This window comes from Anser anser (assembly GCF_964211835.1).
Source record: "Anser anser genome assembly, chromosome: 15".
NCBI lineage: Eukaryota > Metazoa > Chordata > Aves > Anseriformes > Anatidae > Anser > Anser anser.
The window spans coordinates 14833505-14856570 of record NC_139736.1 but is presented as its reverse complement, the minus strand read 5'-3'; the positions used below and the strand labels follow the sequence as shown (position 1 = coordinate 14856570).

The 23066-nt window shown below is 32.6% G+C and overlaps 1 protein-coding gene across 25 annotated transcripts in view; it reads left to right on the top strand.

Moving 5' to 3' along the window:
• The window catches only part of RBFOX1 (RNA binding fox-1 homolog 1), an 875363-nt gene that overhangs the window by 848162 nt on the left and 4135 nt on the right, over positions 1-23066 (top strand). For 7 of the 25 annotated variants that reach the window (XM_083800083.1, XM_083800077.1, XM_083800074.1 and 4 more), the window contains one exon: positions 11506-11558. The exons of the other annotated variants lie outside the window; for them this stretch is intronic. In XM_083800083.1, coding sequence (XP_083656209.1) covers positions 11506-11558 — 53 coding nt within the window. The remainder of the gene's footprint in view (positions 1-11505; positions 11559-23066) is intronic. 25 annotated transcript variants of the gene reach the window in all.

The following is a 23066-nucleotide window of genomic DNA, read 5'->3' as shown; positions in this document are numbered from 1 at the left end:
TGAGAAGAGATCCCTCATCACTGGAAGCTGACTTTTTTTTTTTTTTTTAACAATAAGATATATTCCAAAATATTTTACACATATTCTGTAGTTTAAAAGGTATATATATATATATATATATATGCTATCAGTTTGTGTTACATGTTCTGTGGTCATACATAGGATTTTGTGCAAAATTTGAGACAGGTGATTTTATTATATGGAAGTTGTGCATCTTCCAGATCTGAAATCTTACTCCCTTTAAAATCCTGATATTCCAGAAGTTTACATTTTTAATATAACACATGGAGTATTTATTTTTGTCAAAGTACTGTTGTCTACAGCGATATAATTTAATATATTTTCCAGTTCATTTTGTGCAAGTTGTGGAGAGTAATACTCGATATTTCTGGTCAGATTATCCTAAAATAGGATAATAGATACAGCCAGATTATCCTAATATAGGATAATAGGTACAGATTTGATTTAGCAGGAAACATACTCATTAAAGGACAAAAAGTAGAATGAGAATAAAAATACACAATCTATAAAATGTTAGCTTTATATTGATGGTGTTGTGGAGGTGATTTTTTGTGTATTGTAGATTTTAAAATTATCTATAAAAATAAACAATGAAAAAAGCCATAGGTTTATTCATTTTATTTTCTCTTACTGAGGAACTTACTAGTGATATATACTAAAAATTAAGGTTTTGACAGCAAGTTAGATATAATAACATCTTCAGTCAAAATTTAATTTACCATTAAACAATTTTATAGAAAGATTAATATTTTAAACAGTAGTACTTCATTCATTTAATTATCATACCTTTTAAGATTTAGAAGAAATAGCTTTCATGCACAGCTTAAATTTCTAAATTAATTCGTTTGGAAGAGCGAAGAGGAAAAAGAATAAAATATAGCAATGTCTTTATTCCCAACTGGAACATTCAAACCTTTTTGAATTTTGCTATGTAAGTTAAATGTTGAGAAGTATGGAGAAGTTTGGGGGACTGGAGATAATAAATATAGGAAAAATAGATAGCCTATATTGTGTGTTACTCAAATGTTGGGAATCAAAAGGACCTGTTAGCATTTTGACGGGTAAAAAGGTTGTGTTTAAATTTTGAAACAGGTATAGTACAACATGCATATAATACAATTTCTTCAAACACTTAGGTTTGTTGTGGTGATGTTTGATTGGTCTATTTTTTTCTGGTTTTGCTGTGTGGTAGTTATAGCTCGTTTATTCTGTAATATTGCAAACAGACAAATTATTCATCTAGCTGTTACAGAGATGTAGTCAATTTAAGCTATTAGGCCTGTATGTCTTTATGCCTATATCTGATCTATGGCAAACTGAGTATCACTGGCACAATGCTAGAATTTCGTAATCCATATTCATCACTGAGATCACAGTTTTGAGAGTGACTGGTGTTTATGACTCGTGGTATAGCCATAAAATTACATTTTAGTGAATGAATTAGAAAGACTGGATAATTACAAAGATAATATATTAGGGAAACAAGAAAAAAGTCCAGTATATGAAGAGTTTGATATATTATGAATAGGGTGTTTCATATAGAACATTTTGAAAAGAATTTCCTGAAATAAGAATGTACTGCACCTAGTAATTTCTAGTGACTGAAGCATGGTTCATTTTAAAATGTTGTAGATATAACACTTTTGCGGGAGGCACATGGAGTCACATTCATGTAGTAAAACTTGGCAAACAATTACATTTCATAAAACTGTAATCTACTAGCAAGTCCAGAAAGCTATCTCATATACTTCGAGGTTTCTAACATTCTTCTAGCATTTAGTAAAATTAGCATGTTTTCTGATACTGTGAAGGCTTGATTTATCTGTATGTGATATCAGTGTGCGTGTGATATCCATGTAACTATTAAACCAACACCAATGGTTCAAAACTGGGGTAATCTTTGCCCAGAATGGTAGCAAACACTGGTTATGAAACCTTTACCATGTCAGAACTTGTATTCTTCATACCCTGTTTCTACTTCTGTTTCCTGTAATTCCCATTCTCCTTCACTGTCACATCAAGGGATATGCTAAGAATCCCCGTAGACAAGAAAAGACTTAATTATTACTGTAAAATCTGGTTTGGCATCCATGCTGGGAACTGCAAAGAAAAAAAATGATGAAGAAGCTAGAGGAACATTAAATCCTTGATTTCCTTGTCCGGATTCCTAAAGTGCTCAATTTTTTAAAGATCCTGAGTACTTTTGCTACCAGTTCCTTCTTGAATACAGTGGGAGCTGTTAAATGAGTGCTATTTTCAAAAAATAATAATAAAAAAGGGCACTTATTCTGACATTTATGTAGCAACTTCAATATCCTTGCTTTCTTTATTCAGTACATCTAGCCTACATCAGGGCATGAGTTTTAGCTTGGAAGTTTCTTACCTTAAAATATAACTTCATACTAAACAAATATGATTATAAATATATTCTTTTGATGCAATTCCATGCTGTGGCATTTTAAAAAGAGGAAAAAGATGATTGGTTAACATTTTTAAAGTAGGAATTATCTATTTGATATTTCATACTAGCTTCTTCACTCTTAGAGGATATTGAAAGAAAGTTCAACGTTAACATTTTTAAGAGCGTTGTATTCAGTGGACTGGATAAATATGGAGTTAGGGAGTTATTAAAACATTGATTCCTAATCCAACAGACCAAAACTGTTACAGTCTATTGGGTCAATGCTTGTGCATCTGACATGACAGACCATAACAGTTCCTTTGGACATGTCAGTGTCTAATTATACAGTTTTTAGTTTTCAGATCATTGACTCGATAGACCACAAAGAGGCAGATTAGAACATGCTATAAGTATTGTCAACCTAAGTACTTTCACTGTGAATGCTTTACAAGCAAGGAGAAATTAAGAGGATTGGGATATAGGCAAAGTCAAGATAAAGGTATGAAATGGTATTAATAAAATAGGGAGTTAATTGGATTTCATCCATAGGTATTTGCCATGTAATTTATAATGTGTTTTAGGTGAGGTGAAGAAATACTAGAGGAACAAGCTTAAAATAACTATGTAGACAAAATCAATCAAGAAAGAGGAAATTTATAATCTTGCATGGTTTTTCTGTATTTTTTTCTGACTTCAAAGAATTCCAAAGCATTTGATTAGGTATTAAAATGGAAATGTTCTTCCTATACCTTTGGGCTTGTCAAGTTTCTAAGGAACAGATCTGTGGAACTCAAGGAACAAATGTAGGAACTCCAAGTAAATCAGCAGTTTGTAAGAATACTGCACAGCAGGAATGGGAGAAGAAAGTTTATACATGTATTCTAAAGAGCAACTTTTTGTGAAAACTGCCATAGTATGTTTCATATGCATGCAGAAAATAGTAAGGTCTTTATTTCAAAGTTTAAACCAAAACTGTACCAACAGCTAAACTCTCTTTTGTCTTTCTTGAATGAATTCTTAAATAATCCTGTCAAGGTTTTTATACATATGTAATTCTGATTATTATATAAACAACTTATGTTGCAAAGTTATTTCTAAAATTAATTCAAAAATTAAAATAACTTCAAAGGCAAGAATTGCTCATATTAACTATTGCTGAAGAAAGTGCATGTCTATATGTTAGGAGACTGGTCAAATAGAATTGTGGATAAAATGACATTTACTAGTAAACTGTAATAATAGTTGGGAAATCAGAAATAAATATAAACTCTGAACGATACATTTTTTGACGTACATAAAGAATAAATCCCCCCCAATTTTATATTTTGTCATATACTTTACTGTATAAAAGACTGATTCTTTACACTAGGCAGACTAGAAAATTCTGTAGTGTTTGCCCTAAAAAGAGTAAAAAATATGCTCAAAATAGAGTAGTAAACAAAATTTTCATGTATAAAACTTAAAAATAGCATTAATTTTGCAGTCCTCGATCATACTGACTTTAGTTTAGATTGCTGACACTGAGCACTTCTAAAGTTAAAGTACAGGATTGGTTCTTGAAGTAAGGATTTACTTTAAGTGTGTAGAATGTATTAATCATAGGAAATGGCCAATCTTAAAGCAGTTATGCCACTGAAATCAGTATCAATTCTGCTGTTACATGCTGAGTTCAGAATTTTGCCTGTTAGTTTTAGGTTTCACTTAAAAATGTTAAGATCCATTTAAAAATCTGTGTTCCTCTTGCAGATAAATGTGCAGTTTAAAACTGTTTATGATCTTATTAATAATATTTATGTATATTATGTTATATTATATACTCCTTCATACATAGAGAAATTCCATGGATACAGCAGATAATATGAATTAGAGCAAGGCATATTTGTTTAGCTCTGATTTTAAAAAATACATAAATCTGGAACTAGGTATGTGCAGATTTAAAATACTGGTGAAAGGTCTATAGAAATTCCATGGGTTATGATGTGAGAGATTGATCAAGATTTTGGCAACATATTAAAAATATTTTTGGCAGCAATAGTAAGTTCCAAAGTATAGAGCCAATTTGCTAAAAATTAATTCATTATACAGTTTTCAAGGGTTAATGGGAGGAGAGAAAGAAGAAGTTTGAAGAGTTGTATCTACAGTGTATGCAGTTGGTTCCCTAATGCACCGTACAGCATTAACATTAGGCTATGCTAAAAGGGGTCTCTCACCTTACAGTGTTTGAGTAAATTCCTTAGTTGCTTTAATTCAGTAACAGGACTAAAAAATATTCTTGTCCTGGGTGAATCCTCGATATATAAGTTATGATCTGTTGACCATTTTTCTCTTAACTATTTCTTTTTTCTCTAAATAAATAATTTAATACAAGCATATCACAGGTCTTGAAGAATGCACCTTTCAGTTAGTGTCCAGAAGAGTTAGGGATTTTTTCTTATTATATATACATTTTTTATTTTTTTTTTTATCTTGAAAATGTGTTTTTCACAATTGCAAAAGTGCTTTCTGGTATTAAAGCGAATTATCGCTGTTAAGGAAGTTATGTGACTGTAGCTAGGAGAAACCTTAACGAGAGAGAGTTGTTAACTTTCCTGTCTCCTGCAGCCTTTGGCAGTCTGAATTCTGTGAGGCATCCTGTCATTGGATAAATCATGCTGAAATGTCCTGTGCAATGCAGAAGTGCTAATTTAATTGCCTGACCTGGCAATCCAATCACGGGCTTGGTTAAGCCACCTGAAAGCAGACATCTCACACCATCTGAGACACTCTAGGGCATGTGGGACACCCACACAGGTAGACGTGACACTTGATCTTCTGGAGTGGCAGCCGAGTCATGGCCAATGGACCAGATGCCTTTGTTTGGGCAACCAAGATGAGCTTATCCTTTTTCTGGGGGGTAATATTTACAGAAGTAGCAATGTTAATTTATTTTGATGCAGGGATTTATTCCATACGCTCTCAAGGCCTGCCTAAAAATTTCGGAAACGAGCATTGAATTAAAAGGTCAGGAATGAAAGAAGTGGGAGATGCATTATCTTTTCACGCTAAAACAGAATGCCCAAGTGAAAGTAGAATACCTGATTTTCCCCTTTGTATCATTGTTAGTAATTAGGGTGAAAAAAAATTGCATAGGTGAAAAGAAACTGGCATTGAAGAACTTAGTCTAAAAGTAAAATATACTTTCCTAAGGCACATCAAGTCATCCAAGTTATGACTAGTGCTGTTGAAACTTGATACCACTGAATGAATACATCATGAAATACTTTCCATTTATGGTTTTATTTTTACTTTAATATAATTTATGGGTATGGCTGTAAAGTTGTTTAGTTTTCTTTGTGTTGTGATTCAAATGCTCTGAGTGTGATAATGTACTTTGATCTTACAGAAATGGGAATATAAAGCACAATAATAGCAAAATCAAACTCCTTATAGTTATTTTAATATCAATGTTTAAACTATTTAATGGTCTAAATATTTAAATTTAGGACATCAGAATGAAGGAATTGGGGAAGACTTCACAAAATTATTTTAGAGGGAAATTCTGAAACTTTTCAACCAGCCAACTGTTAGCTATGATATAATTTATAATGGAAGAACCCTCAACATAAGAGTCCTAGAAGAACGCTGAAGTCTTAAAGTTTAGACATTAAGAAAAAATAAGGTATCTTTAATAATAGAATGGAGAAATATATAGATTCACCTTATATAGTACCTCTGGGGAAAATCATTGCTATACTATATAGCTAGCACCCAATCCTTGGAGAGTTGAAGTTGGAATATCTTCAGTGAAGTCAGTGCTTTCTGCTAAGCTGCATCAATATTACCAGCTGAGGTTCTGATCCATGACATCTAAATACTGCCTGTGTTTGCAAACCCCATGATGGTCACTGATTACATGTAGTTTAAATCTTCCCACTGTAACTTCTGTTCAGTATTGTGTTTTATTTCATCTTAATTTCCTCTCTTCCATGGCTCTGCGCTCTTTTTAGCAGTTGCTCAACTGTTCTGTTGTGAGGGGGCTGCACCTCTGTATTAAGCAAAATGATTCTTGTCTAGTTTGTGAAGTTAGAAAGTAAAGTCCAAGAATTCTGGTATATAAAACATAACCATTGTATGTTAGGGTATTGTGATTTCTTTTACGTTTTTAAATTTTTAGATGAAAATTCAATTGTCACCTAGTCTTTTAGGGAGAAGAAAGGACACAGGCAACACTTGGTAGTTTGTCACATGTGCCCTGCAAACAGGCTCTTAATCCACAGTCACCTAAGTATATAAATTTCCCAAGACACAGAGCTGCACATACGTTTGTACCTATGAAAAAATATCAGGACCAATGACTGCAGGAAGAAAAACGTAGTAGTAGTTTGATGCTCTTTTAAGAATATGTAGCAGTGCAGGCAAAGCACGAAGAGCATTTCCTTTCTCAAGCTGGGGCAAATTTAAGGAAACTGTTAGGGGGAGCACTCAGAGATTTCTCTCCTGAAATTATCCTGGATTTGTGCTCCATACTGTTTAGATCCCTCAAATCATAAATATATATATAAAAATATATATAAAATATAAAAAAAATAAAAAATGTGTCTAGGATCCATTCTCTGAATCTCTTGATATCTTTCACTTCCATGTCCTGAATTTTCATACTAGCAAAAATGCCAAATTGTCTATGGGTCAGACAAGATCAGTTATTTTTGTACTGTACCACAGAGTCTCCATTGTAAGATGCTGCTGTTTCTAAGCTCCGTTTTACTTTAAGATGCCACAGACATTTAAAATAAACATTTTGTCTAATTAGATACAGAGAATATGATAATAATTCTATATATTTATGTGTAAATGAATTATCAGAATTTTGGTATTTATGTAGTGCAGCATCTGAGAAAAGTTTCACATTGTTTTCTCAGTGAGGAGAAGCTCCCAATTTTCTATATGTGAAGGAACCTAACGTTCCAGTATTGTATCAAAGATACCATTCTGGTTTAAGCAAGAATGCCTCTGTCTATTCTGGTATCTACTTGTCATTCAAATAACTGATCTTGTTGGTATTAGTCTTTACAAGGATGAAAAACATTAAGGAATTTTTAGAAAAGTTTGAAGAAAAGTCATAAATGTTTGTTAAACAGAAATTCTGTTAATATTGTAATTTTTTCCTGAAGGACCATATACTCTGTAAGGTGACTGGAATATCAGGTATCACAAACTCGAAACTAACTCCCAGAGAACATAGATTAAAAGTGAGTGGAAAAAGCAGTCAGAACTATTGAAACATGCTTACAGAAGAGACTTCTGTAGAAATACAAGCTAAAAATACTACACAGTAATTGCAAATTGTTGACATGGTTCTACTAAATTTCACATACAGGGTCTTATTTAAATTCAGTTTTGATATGCATGTAACTTCCATATTAGGTCAGTATGCTTTAGAATTAAATGTATGGAAGTTTTTTTTTTTTTCTGTATAACTTCAGCACAGCTAAAGGTCACATGTCAGAAGCAAGACTGTAAATAAATCTTCCTGAAAATGGATAGATGCACCATCTTGGCAAGAGGAAAGAGCAGAGGAAAATAGAACATTGCTGAACCTGTTTGAAAACTGGAATAATGCAGGCTCAATAACTACCCCAAAGTAAGAGCAAACATAAAAATCACTCAATATTAGATTTGCTGTCCTCTTCCTCTGTTTCTGTTCTAACTCAAGAAATATATTGAATGTTAAACACTTCTTTCTGACTTTAAAAACATCTTTATTACCATACTGGTAAAAATCTGTGGTAGTTCTCAATTTACTAGAAGAAACAAGAAATTGATATATAGAAATAGGAGAACTAACGTCACGCATAAGCATTTGCCCTTGGGAAATAGGTGCTCAGATGGAATATGGCCATTTTGAGACCCAGAAGTACATTTTTGTGACCCACGCTGTCTAGGTTTACATCAGAGAGCTCAAACTGTTTAAGGGTACTGCTCTGGCACTTAAAAGGATTGCATTTAGCCCAGGGTGGGAATATCTGGCATCTTGAATGTATACATCGGATAAATGTATTTCTCATGTTACTCTTTCAATTTGGCAGTTTATTTCACTAACAACTAGTAACACTTTAAAAATATATATTTAAAGAAAAGAAAAAAAAAGTCCTCTTGATTTTAAATATTTGGGTTTTTTACACCTGAAATACAAAACAATGAGCACTAAAAATTCTGTCCTTTGCCTTCATTGTTGACACATAAATTAAATTCATGGAAACAATTCTGTATCTTAAAGATTGAGTAGGACTTATAATAAAGTTGGACTCTACATATATATATATATATAAAACCTTTTTGAGTCAACAGAAAGTGTAGAAATGATGAGCAACATTAAAACAACCTAAAATGCATCTTGAATTTCCACCATACCTTACTCATGAGGTTAAGCCTTGTACACTCACTGCAGTTAGTGCTTATAATTGGTCTTTTAAGGAAACAATCATACATTTTCAAAGGACTGGGTTAGGTTAGCTGCCCTTTTCCAGGTCTGCTTTTCATATGCTGTAAGATAAATGGAATATGATGCATCATTGGGTCAGCTGAACTCAGGAGTCCTGTAAATTAAGGGTTCTCCACACTAAGGAATAATATGTCCTTTGGACAGCAAGTGAGATGCATGAACCTCTGATTCTCAGTTCTTCCTCTAGTCTATGTAAATAATAGTACAAAATTTAGCTAAATAATAAACCTGTCTCTGTAAAAACATTAAAGCCATCAAGCTACTAAACAAGTGCTTTAAATTGTTACCAGTAACAAATAGATATTACCACAATTTAGTCTTATCTTCCCATAGATTAATACAGTAACATTTTAATTCTCACAGTTCCTGTGTGCAATAATATGCAACTTCTTCCTTATTTTCAAATTTGATTTGTAGAGTTGTTAAATAAATTTTACAAAAGCAAAATATAGCAAAGATACTATGTCCGTATGTAAATTGAAGCAGTATAACAGGGAATGTTTTGGGTAGATTTTTTTTTTTTGATAGGTATCACTTTGGGTTAATTTTGTTTAAAATGCATTTTCTACCAGTAATTATTGAGAGTTGGTAATAAAAGGTGAGAATTTAGAGCAGTTTCAGTAGCATCTGTGGTTCCAAACAAACAAAAACAAATAGAAGTTAGTGTTCTGCTGTGCTGTAAATAACAAAACCAGCATATTATTCTTACGGATAATTCTGTACTTTGGCATCTGAAGATATAGCATCTGTGAGTCAATGTTGCATGAGAACACATGTTCTGAATTGAGACAAAGAAAAAGACTTTCTCAGCCACTTTTGTGGCTGTTTTCATTAGATGAAAAGACAGTTTTATAACTTCACAGACATAAATGAAAAGGATTTTCTGTATGCCAGTAGCTGGTAAGTCTGAATTGCTTCTTATTAGGAAAAAAATCTGTTTCTTTATATGTAATTATCACAAGAGGTGATAATAAAAGAGGTGGTATGAGTTAACTACAGTGACAAAGTATGCTATTTATGAAATACGGAGTAGCTTTGTATTTATTATAATAAATTTATCCCCTTTCATTTTTTAAATATATATATATCTTTTTAAGATTATGTAGAAGATAGATCTCATTAGCTTGTTAAATTGCTGTAGATGACAAAATAAAGAACAAAACTACCAATCTGTACATCCAATTGAAAATGAAGGAATTAGATGAAAAATACAATTTGGTCACTATGTTCATTGATGCTAGATGATAGGTGCTAGTAACTCTTGAGATAGAGGCAATAAGAAGCTACCGCTTTTGTTCTTAATCAACTCCTGTCCCTGTAGTATGGATTACAGATTCCTTGGTTTTGTTTTGTTTCTTTGTTTTTCAACATATGAATTTTTAAGTAACAAGATTCACAGATTTTTAAACTAGAATTTCAAATGTGTTTAATACATTGGAGGTGAAGTAATAGAAATAGCTGTTTTTCACTTAGGTCTTCAAGATTCTGTTACACCTAGGAGATGTTTGCTCCTGAACTGAATAGTTTTCAATAGGAGCTTCAGAGCATTTAATGCTTGACAGAGTTTTCATTATTTTACAGAATTGAGTTTTCCAATAGTCCTCAGTACGAGATAGTTGTAGTTCCTTCTAGTTCTTATTTGGTAGACTCTTGCATTAAAGCTGTGCAAAACTGTTTTTCACCGTGCAGTGCAGGCTGGAGAAGCTAGCTGCAATTCAGAGCAAACTAGCACTCAACTAATTTCACCCGTGTTCTTTACTACTCCTGCACAACACAAACATCATCCAAGGAAGCTATGCATATGCATATAAAGGAATCACTTGATGTTAATCCTTAAATATAGTTTCCATTAACCTATATCCTGTTTGCTTTGACTTCAAAAAGGGCAAATTGGGATTTCTACTATAACGGAGTTTCCTAGATTTTGAAATACTACTGTATTTAGCATTTCTCTTTTTATGTTACCTGGTTTAAAAAAAAAAAAAAGAATTTTGCAAGAGAAGGCTTATATTAAATTGCTTATACCTCTAGTTTATTCTCATAAGATTCTGAAAAAAACACTTTTGTATGTCTTTGGATGACAGTATATGAAAATATACTATGTCCTTTTTTATATATAAATAACAGAAAATTCATTTTCTGATTGCAATCATATCTAGACATATAAAGTTATTTTACTTTCAATATTCTCCTTTAAGATATATGAAGTAAATTGCATTTTTTTAAAAACTTATCACTTTTTACATGTTTCCATTAGAGCCCTTTAATAGCTATATCAATATAAATATAATTTGATTTTTGTTAGACTTCATAAATATATTGACATGACATATCTGTAACACTGAACATGAAGCTTCCAATGCAAGAGTTTGTACATAGTCCATACCCAAATGTCACCATTATTTCATTTAAAAGATACCAGCATGTCTACCTCATGATCACTATAAACTCTATAGTACTGAAATACGTCAACACTTTTTCTTGCTACATTCATTAAAATTAAGCACCCTTACCCTACCCCATCTGTAAACATCAAGTCAATTGGCAGCTAGCACATTTCCCAGTCAGCAAGCAGTATTGTGAATTTTATCTTCTCTTGCAGAAATCAATTCGTCTTCGTTGCAGCAGATGAAATTTCTTGTAACACCTCTGCAGGTAACAATCATTGATACTTCTTGATGCATCCATCCAGGTCTCAATATCCTTTTTCACATGCTGCATTTAATCGTAAGAGAAAGCATAGGAAAGTCCATAATATAAATTTTTGGAATAGTTACATTAATTTGTAGCTTGAGTCTTTAGGTTCTGCCATATAAAAGACATTAGGTTATTTTGCTGACTTTGGTGTTTTATTTCCAGTTTAAATACTATGTGGCCTAGAAAAGTAAGGATCTGTTAAGCCTTCTCACAAAAACTTAATGTGCAGTACAATCAAGATTGTGACTTAAAAAAAAGTCAAAACAAACCAAACTAATGAAAAGAGTAAGTTAGATAGAGATAGTTAGATCTATGTAGGACATTGTAAGTGCTATAGATTTAACAGTTTTCTTTTCAACTCTTTGGGGGCAAATATTGCCCACAAGGGTACTGCAGACCCTAAAGCACTCACAAAGTCTATCCTATGGATAAGATAGTGGGAGAGAGGGTCTGTGTCTTCAGAGGATCACTCTCTAGTAAGTAAAAAGTCTTAGCTGCTTTGCTGGTATACTATCATGTTGTAAGCCATGGGTACAGAAGAATGAAAAATGTTTTCAAAAAGTATTTACTAATGGTAATTTATATCAGATGTGTCAAGGGATTTAATGTCTTTTAAGCAATAGATGTTGAATGATCTTAGTCTTAATACAGGTAAGGATGATGTTATGTCGCTACATAAGGAAATCAAAAGCCAAAATAATTAGTAACAGTTTTGGGCCGTATTCTGCTGATAGCGTTATGCAAAAAAATCTGCTGAGTTCATGGAGCTGTGTGTATTGAAGGATGAAAGGATATATAGTGTGAACAAAATGTTGGTATTAAGAAATGTTTATTTATACAGGGTTGTACATTAGCAGAAATAAAGGTGATGAGTTTTCTGCTTATTCTAGAGTGACCTACAGAGAAACAAATAAAAAACATGTATTTATGAAAAGGAAGACCATAGCTAAAGCCACAATATGCTGAGATTGTAATAATTTGTATGGTAGCCACAGCATTTTTGGTAATCTGAAAAGTTCTTCCTTTAAAAAAAAAAAATATGAATTTTTCAGAGTCCCGAATTATTAGCAGAATACATTTTGAGAACATTTGACACTTTCTTGGTCTCACTAGATTTGTATTTTGGCATTCATTTATTTCACCTGTGCTTCCTATTCTGTTCTGGATTATAGTGAGCTGACTACCCATTAGACTACTAATTCATAAACCTATGCCTTGCTAAGTAAGTATACAGAAACTAATTTTAGCAACTTTTGAACTTGGAATTCTTGACACATACATGTGGTCTTTAATAATTTTCTTGTCCTGAAAACAGTTCCCTCTTTTGCAGAGTGAACCCTTCTAAGCATTAGTTATACCTGTAGACATTTTTTCCCTCAGATCACACAGAATTCATGTATCCAAGGCTATACTATACATATTCTGTATATCACTACTCTGGAATTCCATTCAATAATATAATAATTTGTTCATCAGTAAATTCAGTGGACTGTACACAGAAGAAAATGGACTTTTGTGTATATTTACTAAAACTTTTCAGTTTACCAGTAAATTACCTCTATTGAATTGTTGCAATAAATAGGGTGTTTTTGTTAGGTATGTTCCTGACAGTATGATAAATATTAATGATAGATAACTGTAGGTGCCTTTTTTATTATATGATCTGAAGGAGCAAGCCTGTATCTTCTGTTTCTTGTATATTTAAATTTTAGTGACAGAATTTAAAGGACTTCTGGCTATATTAAAACAATCATACTCCAGCCCATATTTCTGTATGGTACAAATTGCCAAAATTGTGTTTGGTTTTTCAAATCTGTAAGCTGACTTTCAACTAATTTATCTAATGTTCTGTGTTTTAATACATGAAGTAAATATAGATACATAATCTTTCAGAACAGCAGCTGACAGTCATGTGTTTTTTCAGATGCATGCAATACACCTACAATACAATTTTATATGCTAGTAGTGCTTCTAAACTCAATTACAGTAATTCAAGTGTTTGCAAACTTGATTTAAGATGAAGGTTCTGATAATATGCTCAATGTTTGAAATGTGAGTATATATACATTTGTATTGTTTCCTTGTAAAGAATATAAGTGTTTGTAGATTTCAGATAAAACAAGTAAGTTTTTGGCTGGAACTTTACCATCAAATAGAAATGGGAAGTTCTGGGTGATTCTGCTGATAATAATCACTCATCTCTTCCTAATGCTTTATCGTTTCTGCCAGAGGACACATAACCCTCAACCACATGACATTATTTTTCCTAGTTTAGGAATTAAGTAATCTTGAAAACCAAAATGACAGGCTATTGCCAATGTGTCAATATACACATTTCTATTTCTGTATGTGTATCTGTTCTTGCATGAACATTATACACAGAAAAGATATGCTAGTGTGTGACAGAGGGATCCTTTCATGGGAAATTTTAAAATATTTTGCTCTTGCATCCAGTGCATTCTGAAGCTAAAAATAATTACTCTTCAGAAGAGAAGTTTTGTGCTTCTGGGATAGATCTTCTCTGGCAGGCATGATTAAAGAGTATGCAAACAGACCTAAACTAGATCTGAGGTAGGGAAACTATCTGAAACCTCCTTTCAGTTTGATGACTGAATTTTAAACAAGGATCTCTGAAGAATTTCCTCTAGCTAAACTCTGACAGTGGTTATATTAGAGGAGAATTAATCCTGAGTTTTCTGCCCGATGGAAGCAAAATGGATCTTACCCTATCAGTCTCCTTATAAATCAGAATGAAACCCAGAGCAAACCTATGGTTTATTTACATGTCGGTTAGAGAACATTTTTCATTTTGAATCTTTAATGTGTTTAATTATTTTTTCAAATCAGTGCTCAGTATATATTGTTTTCTTTTAAGCTTTATAAGGTCAAAATTCATAGTTTGTAAAGAAAAAAATATTTTCTAGTGTCTTTACCAAGTTCATTCTAGGGTGTACCTGCGTATTGCATTTTATGATTTTTGTGTAAAAATGGAACAGGATCATTATTCTCTATTTACATCACTCTTGCTTTCTTCATCCAACTTCTAATGCTTATCCAACTTCCATCTACAAACAAAAATAAAATCCAGTGTGAAATTATTTATATAATATCATCACAGCTGATATTATTTTTTCTCCCAACTGTATATACAATTTATGATTTTGAAATAACAGAGAGAAAGGAAAAGGTATATGTAAACCTGAATTTGAAATGAAGTATGGTGAAAGTGGATATAATATATGTCCAATTGTAACTGTATTTATTTGTATATTTGAGCAGAGTCATCCCTAGGAGGCGGGATTGTGTGCGTGTGTGTAACAGAAATGTGTTATAAAGCTTTAGAAGTTGATAGTCCTGCATTAAGTTTTTGGCCTCCGTTTGGAGAAAGAAACAGTCTCCAAAACAAATTAAATATTCTGAAATGTTAAATTTTCAATTTAGGAAAAACATATCATAAAAAAGGCAGTGTGAAGAGGCAAACATTTATACTATCAAAATACTTTGAAAAAAATATTGACAATTTTTAATTAAGGCAATTGCTCAAGTCATGGCAATTTTCCTGTATACTATCATTAACCTGTCAACATTAACACTACCGCAAATTTAAGTCATGAAACAATAGCAAATATGGATATACTTCTTTAAAAGCAAATTAATATTTGACAAAGTGCTTAGAATGGGTAAGGTAGCTGTTGTGGTCTACCTCTGCTATGTACATAAATAATTTTATCTGGTCAAATTTTGCCATACATGCTTGCATACATCTCATTGACATATTTAGGTTTCTGATGGGAGGCATTGATCACATTATACTCTTTCAAAGGAATTTCCAAACAGTAGATATTATACAAGCTGCTTTGGAAAGAATGCAGTTTTAGGGAGGTTTGCATCAGCCTTTTTGAATTACTGTGTAACGACATAGGTTCAGTTGTGAGAGGTTTCTTTCTTAGTATCACTGCCTATGGGTTTGATTTCATTTCATGAAGCAATTTGGGAAAATAACCATTTTCTACAAGATGCTTTTATTATTATGTTAAACTCTACCACTAATCAGATGAATTAAAAAATTAAGATGAAGGAGCATTTGTAAGGTCTTTATGCTAGTATTTATTTAAGCCTCTACAGGTTTTCCCTGTGAAAAATAGCAGATATTGAAGCTTTTGCACTGGAAAAACTAGGGAATGTTGTACTAATGCACATTATTAAACTTCTATAAATTCAAGTGTCCTTTGTGTTGGTGCTTTAAACTTCCCTTTACTGCCGCTGTAAATAGTGCTTACATGGAATTCTATTTGTTACTGCTGTTACTGCTCTTGGTAGTTGTGTGGTAAGGATGTTCAGCTACTGGATCAGTTGATAAAAATCAGTAAATGCTTTGATTATTCTCTGTTCTTCTTTCTTAAAATTTGATTAATTCCTTTTCTCACTGACTGAAAACACTGGCAGACCTTTTTGGCATCTTTGTCATTATCTCTTTGACAGCTTGCCTTCCCTATGCTTACAGTTCTAGGTCAGTTCACATGGCTAGTCAATTGTGACAACATGACAAGATTAAGTAAAGCTGAGTTTCTGTGATTTGTAAATGGAGGATTTGCAACGTGAAGCTCCTTCGATAAACAGAAATAGTGAATAATCTGTGTTTGCCCTCAACAAGTGCATATAAGCATATGTGCATCCCCTGTACTGTTTTTTTTTTTTTAATTATTATTATTTAATGAAACAAACAGAATTTTTTCTCATACACTGAAAGCCGGACACATGAAAGGTGGTTTGTGTGTGTGCTGTATGTATGATTATATACTAGTAAATTAAATAAACAAGGATTCAGTATGAATATCATGAGGTTATTATATAACATTTAAAACATTAAACAAACAAAAATTTTACTGCGTACTACTGAACTTTACACACAAGCAAAAAAGACTGCTTTAGAATGTAATGTAAGAATTGTCTGGTGTATTTGTTACTGAACTAGATCAGAATTTATTTAGAGTTTATTGCCACAAAATATAACAGCAGCAGTAATAGACAAATGCTGTACAAATTAAAAAATAATAATAATAAAAAATGCTTGTTTTTCTTTGAAATACAACAGTTTGTGTCACCTGATGGCAAGGTGTCACCTGATGGCAAGCCTCAGTTTGCCCAGTGGCTTTTTATTTTTGTATATAAATGAAGTCTCTTTTTGTTGTATAGAGGTTATACAAAAAGGTGCTGTTGGTAGCACATAATTATTTTACATTTTTAAGTAAACATCGAGTGCACACTTGTGTGGAATCTGCCTTTGTCCATTTGTAAATCCAGACAGCAAGACTGAAATTTGAGACAGAGTTTTTAAGGTATGGTCTGTCCCTGGGGTTGTTCCATAGTACTGATTCAGTGCCAGCTCAGGAGGGATGTCACCTGTGCTGCAGTTTGTTGCACTTCTATATTTCTGCAAATTGACTGATATCAATCATATTTTTTAAAATGTTTAACATGGTGGCAGCTCAACTTTGGATGACTGTAAATATATAACAGACTTCAAAAAAAGCTGTAGGTTGTCATTCAGAAATAAAAATAAAAATCATGTCTGAACATCAATGATGGAAATTTCTGCAAAGGATGCATCAATTAGCAATAATTAGTGAGGGAATTAATAATGGGCATTATCATTATCTGGCCGAATTCAGATATTACATAAATAAAATCAAGAGCTGGAAATTCTTCCCTGCATATAGATACATCTGAATAGGCTTTTAAAATTTCTTCTGGCTCCAACTGGAAGAAAAATGTAGACTGCTTCTAATGTTATCATTAATGTATTTACAAAAATCCCTTTGTTAAAATCATTTATTATCATGATTTATTATTATCATGATTTTTTATTATTATCATGATCATTGATTATCATTATAGACTATGGTCACTTTTTATCTCTGTGAAAACCTAGGAATGTTAATGCTATACTAACAGGAAATCCTGCATGGTCTTCAATATATACAGGAGGTTAGCACTGCAGTATACCTTGAAGTTTCATTATTTCATTGTGCTACGTCTGTCTATACTACATCTTCCCAAGTCTTTTTCTGCTGCACATCACAATACTGTAAAGCGTTATCAGTAGTGGAAGAGGAAAATTATATGCAAAGGAATATTTTATGCTCCTGCAGAATTATCTTAATGTTTGGTATTATGCATTTAAAACTTTTCATAGAGGATTTTAACATTTTTAACCTTTACAATCAAGGAAAATGACTGGAAACTGTTTTTATCAGCAGTTTTCAAACATTTTCCTCAGAATTAAGTAAAAACTTAGGACAGACTTCTTTCCTCATTTCCTTATGAGATATTTAGAGAGACTCATTGCTCAGTTATATGACTTAAGTGCCTAAAGTTATTTGGTATTAATATCCAAAAGTATTAAAAATATTTGGCTGCAGATGCCTTGGACACCATAAGCTGATAAGTAAAGAATTTTAAGTGAAAGGACTACCACTGCTGCACAGTGATGACCAACTGAGGTTAAAATACTGCAGTATGTTGTGTAACTGGTGTGCATACAAAGGAGCTCCTGCTGCTGCTGTCACCTGGTTTTGGTATCATAATAGTCATGTGACCAAGAGAAAACACATGTTGGTTAGCTACTGGAATCATTTATCTGGATAAGGCCAGGTAACTTACTTTCCTTGTATTCCTTCCAATGCTTCACTGAAATCTTCATGTCTTTTGTCTACAATTTTATTGCAATTCTGCATCAAGGTCTGATGGAGGAAATATTTGGATTGCCCTTTTTATGCCAGCTGTGAACAGCAAGAGGCACATCCTGCAATAGAACTCATTTCCTAGGTGAACAGTTAGGGTAGGGATACCGAACCACTCTGCATTGTATTCTACCTTTTCATACCTAGCTAAGGCTGACTCGTTCAGTTGCCTTTTTGTAAAATTTAGTAATAAGTGGCAATACTAGTATTTGTGTAATTTAAGTTTATACTTTTTGAAGACTCAACACATATAGGTTTGAAGAAGCAGCAATTTTATGATTTGATTGTTCAATTAAAATCAAAGCTAGTAAATGGGTAATATTGTGAAGAGTTAGAAATTTTCTATGAGCTTCCAAGTGGATACATATGCATTGCTTGTAATATGGAAAGCAGCAAGGGAAGAGATCATGCAGTTAGGTTGTTATATTATTTTCAGTTTTAATTTTTACTTGATCACTGGCTGAGGTAGTATCAAATTTTTAACTTCTCTTTTTATATAAGAATGGAATCATCAATTTCCACAGTTCTTCTAGCAATATCTAGTCTTAAAAAAATGGGGGGAAGTGATAGTATTCAGAAATCTATGCACATCAGATTCTTTAAACAAAATTTTTAAAAAAAATCTCATTTTATGCTTTTGAACAACTAAGGAAAATGTTTTAACTTGGTGTATACTTTATAGTGTGATTTTTTCTTTATTAATGTTGTCATTAAACCCTATAGTAGATAGGTTATTAAGGATCTTCCAACTGTCTCCAGTGAGTATCAGAGCTCCAGTGTCTGTCCTAGATGTATATGAAAATACAGCCACAGTAACAAAGAACTAAAAAACCTAAAATGGTACTGAAAATTAGAGAAAGGCATACCTTCCCTATTTTTAAGACTCTCTAGTAATGCCTATTACTGATGATTTAAAGAAAGAGATTCAATTCCAAAGGCACTACTAAAATGAATGTCTCTTAATTACCATTTTTATTTATTTATTTTTTCTGTTTGTGCAGTGGGCAAAACAAAATATCCTTTTGTATAGTATTTAAGCAACTTTAAACCTTTTACAGAAAATCATTGAAAAAATTGGCACATAACCTGAGTAGAGAAGAGCACATGAGGATTTCTTTTTTGGTAAATAGTTTGCTGCTATAATGCTACAGATGTTAGCATTGCAATGATGATTTTTTTTTCCCCAGTATTTCCCAGTAGGGTGTTGGTCAAGCTACTTAAAAACCAGTGCCAGTAAAACAAAACGCTAGCAAACATTAAGTTTTTTCATGCTGTGTCCTGAATACTTGTTCTAGACATACTGAAAAATAGTGAAACTTACCTCGTTCACATTACTGGTGCATCACAATTGTTCATCTGTTGTGTTCCTGAGTAAAGAATTTGTAAGTGCACATATCGGTACTGATACATTGATTTAATATTCTGTAAAATACACAGATAATCACCTCGACTATGAAGTTGTTTTAAAAACTTTGCTATTTGCATGTTCTAAATTTTAGTAAATTGTTTACCTAGAATGAATATTTCCAGGGCAAATTATCACAAAGCATTTAAATGCCACTAATTTAATGAGAAATAAGTATACTGGCATAATAGTGAATAAATGAACCAATGACTATGTGACTACACTAGTTTACTGATTTTCAGTGTGACAGTATAGTTTAAATCCTTGCTATTTTCAGCATGAAAAATCAGAATCTATTCTGCTAACCTTCTGAGCTTCTAAATTTGGTGTCATGCAAGGGCGTGTTTAAAAATTAGCATTTAAAAAGAAACCTACTTGCTTTAAGTTTAAGCTGGCACTGTTCCTTTCCTCTGTGGAAATGAAATTTATTAATCATAATAAAACCATCATATTCTGAAGGTAGAGGTCACCCTGAGGAGGAAAAAGTCTGTTCATCAGAGAGGAATTTCAATGCATTTTTCCCAGATAATATCTGAGCATGGATTCTCTCCCCTTTGGAAATACATTCTTCCATGGTTGTGCTTATATGCATCAAGTGTATGTAGGAGGTTGCAAGAAAGAGAATTTTGCAATTTAATTTTATGTACTTTATTTTCTTTTAGAGAAGATTTAGAAGAATTTTTCTTACATTTTATTTCATGTTTACATTACACACATTTATTCAAGTGGGATTCCAATAAAGATAAAGGAAGAATTAGGAATGTTTCATATTTTAAAAAGAATACAAACTTTACTGGTTCTGAAATACCACCTTTATGCTAACATAACAGTACAAACTTCAGCATTCTCTTAATGTAAATATAAAACATTATTTTTAAGAAGCAGGGATTAAGTTAGGTCACAATTTTTACATTAGGATTACTTCACCAGTCTTTTGTTTTAAGGAAGAATCATAGTTTAAACAATAGGATGAAAACTACTGAGTTGAAACAGTCATCCTTTCTTTGGAAATTGCTTAATATATTTATTTATCCATATGTTCCATCTTGCTTGTCCAGATTTCAGTAAAATATTGATGTAACGTGTTTAACCACAGTTACCACCACTGTTTATTATAGCACTTGCTCATCACTTCAGTGATGATTTAGGTTAAACATAAACCTAATTTAATAAAGCTTGAGCACTATGTTGGGCTCTATGGGCTTGTACCTTCCTACTTAGAAGAACCCCTTGCATTTTGGCCACTTAATCCTTTGCCATGGGTGACCCACTATGCTCTCTGTTTTGTGGGGCACTATTATATAGTTGATTATGCAGCAGTAAATGGGGATCAAAGCAGTGAGGAAAAAAAGGGTCACAGTAAGTGCCAGTGTAGTTAATGGCTTGCACTACACCAAAACTAATGTGATTCTTACAGTTCTAAACTTACAGTCCTTGCTTAGTATTACAGTAATACCAGTTAATCAGGGAAAAAAAAAAATATATATATATATATATGTTTGGAAAATATACCAATTCCTGTTGCCTTAAAAATAAGTCACGACTTCAAAGCATGTATAATAGTACTTACAATTCATCCTCCATGTTACTAGGGATATGAAGGAAACATATAGAGATGGAAATAAGTCTAGATTTAAATTAATTATTTTCCCTTTCTAGATGTTTTCTTACATGAAATTTGACTTGAGAGAATTAAAATCATAATGATTTTTAAAATGGATTCTCAGACTTGAAAATGGGCATAGGCAAACAGAGGAAAATAAGGTGTCTTTTTTACTTCAGTGGAGATGAATGAGAAATACATTCTGTTATGTCAAATGGCCCATATCAATTTGGTATTTTTACTATCAAAACTAAGTATTTTAAATTTCTAAATATTACAATGCTTACATCCCAATGTGGAGGGTTATCAGGGTTATGCTCCTTCCAACCAAAGAGGCTGCAGAGTATGCAGTCACTGTCAAACCTGAACTAAGAACTCTTTACTCTTTTCTCAAAGGATCAAATATATTTCCAAAGATAGGCATTTATGGATACCACCATTTAAATAGAATTTATATATAAATTTAATCCTTCACTCACCACTACATTGGATGCAAAAAAGAAAATAGTGTGTTTTATACAAGTCTTTTATACATATTTTCCTGAGTTTTAAGACTATAAGGTAGAAAATTATTGCCCATCCCTGCTTCCCCTGGATATTCTTGTCTATCTTCAATAGCTTTGAGGCCCTCTCTGGTAAAATCTGAAGAAAACATGGCTATGCATAAGAAATTGAGCCCACATTCATGAACTTGCAGTGCTTCCATAGCTTCAATAGATTAATTCATTTTTAATGTATTACCCATTAATAGAAAGTTGAATTTACTGAGTAAACAGGATAGTACAACTGAAGGCATTCAGCCACTATGGTTTTACTTTGTAGTGAAACATCCAGATTTTGCCATGGAATACTTTATAGGGAGATAATGTATGATTTGCATTTGCTCAAAATTTCCATTAAAAGTAATAGGAAGTTTGCCCTTGAAATTTAGCGCAGTATGTGGATTTAGACTCATAAAGATAAAAGGCTAACAGATGCCACAAAACAGTTTTACATTTTAATATTAAGTTAAAATGCCATGGAAATATTCCACTTTAAACCTTTAAGTCTGGGACGGGGAAAAGGAGAGGAGCTATTCATCTTAGGTACTTCAGAATGTGGTTGCCAGAAGAGGGTCCAGAAATGCCTGTTCTTCAGAATGGCCAAGTCCAGAGATTTGGGTTTATTTGTAAGAATGTTGTTACAGCTGTTTGTAAAAATGTTGATCCTTCTTGATGACCTGTGTAAAATGCTCAGGATTAAAGCAAGAGTGAGCAGTAAAGCTCAACTCCATACAAGACAGGTTTTAGAGAACTGTACTGACAGCACTCCGTTGCTGGAAAAAATGGCCAACTCCCAAGTATCCTCCTACCAACCAGTGTACACTTTGAAGTTTGTACTTACTGAACTTTATTCTTTTTTTTTTTTTAAAAAAAAAAATCCAGATGTGGTTATATGTCCTTGGAAAAGGCAAAATATATCACCTGCAAGTCCGTGAGCCTGAGGTTGGTTGGGTAGTAAGAGGCGTTCATGTAATGTCTGTCTTGTCAGAGCTGACTCCTCTTGCTTTTAGATAGCGCAGCAGTGGGTGGTGAAGGATTGCATATGCTGTGGAAACATTCCTTTCTCTGTTTTCCCACAGCTGATTATTTAGCTAATCAGATTCCATTGGTGGAGGAATAAATGCATGCGATAAAAAGAAAAAAAGTTTTCATTTGTATCCAAAAACTAAGATA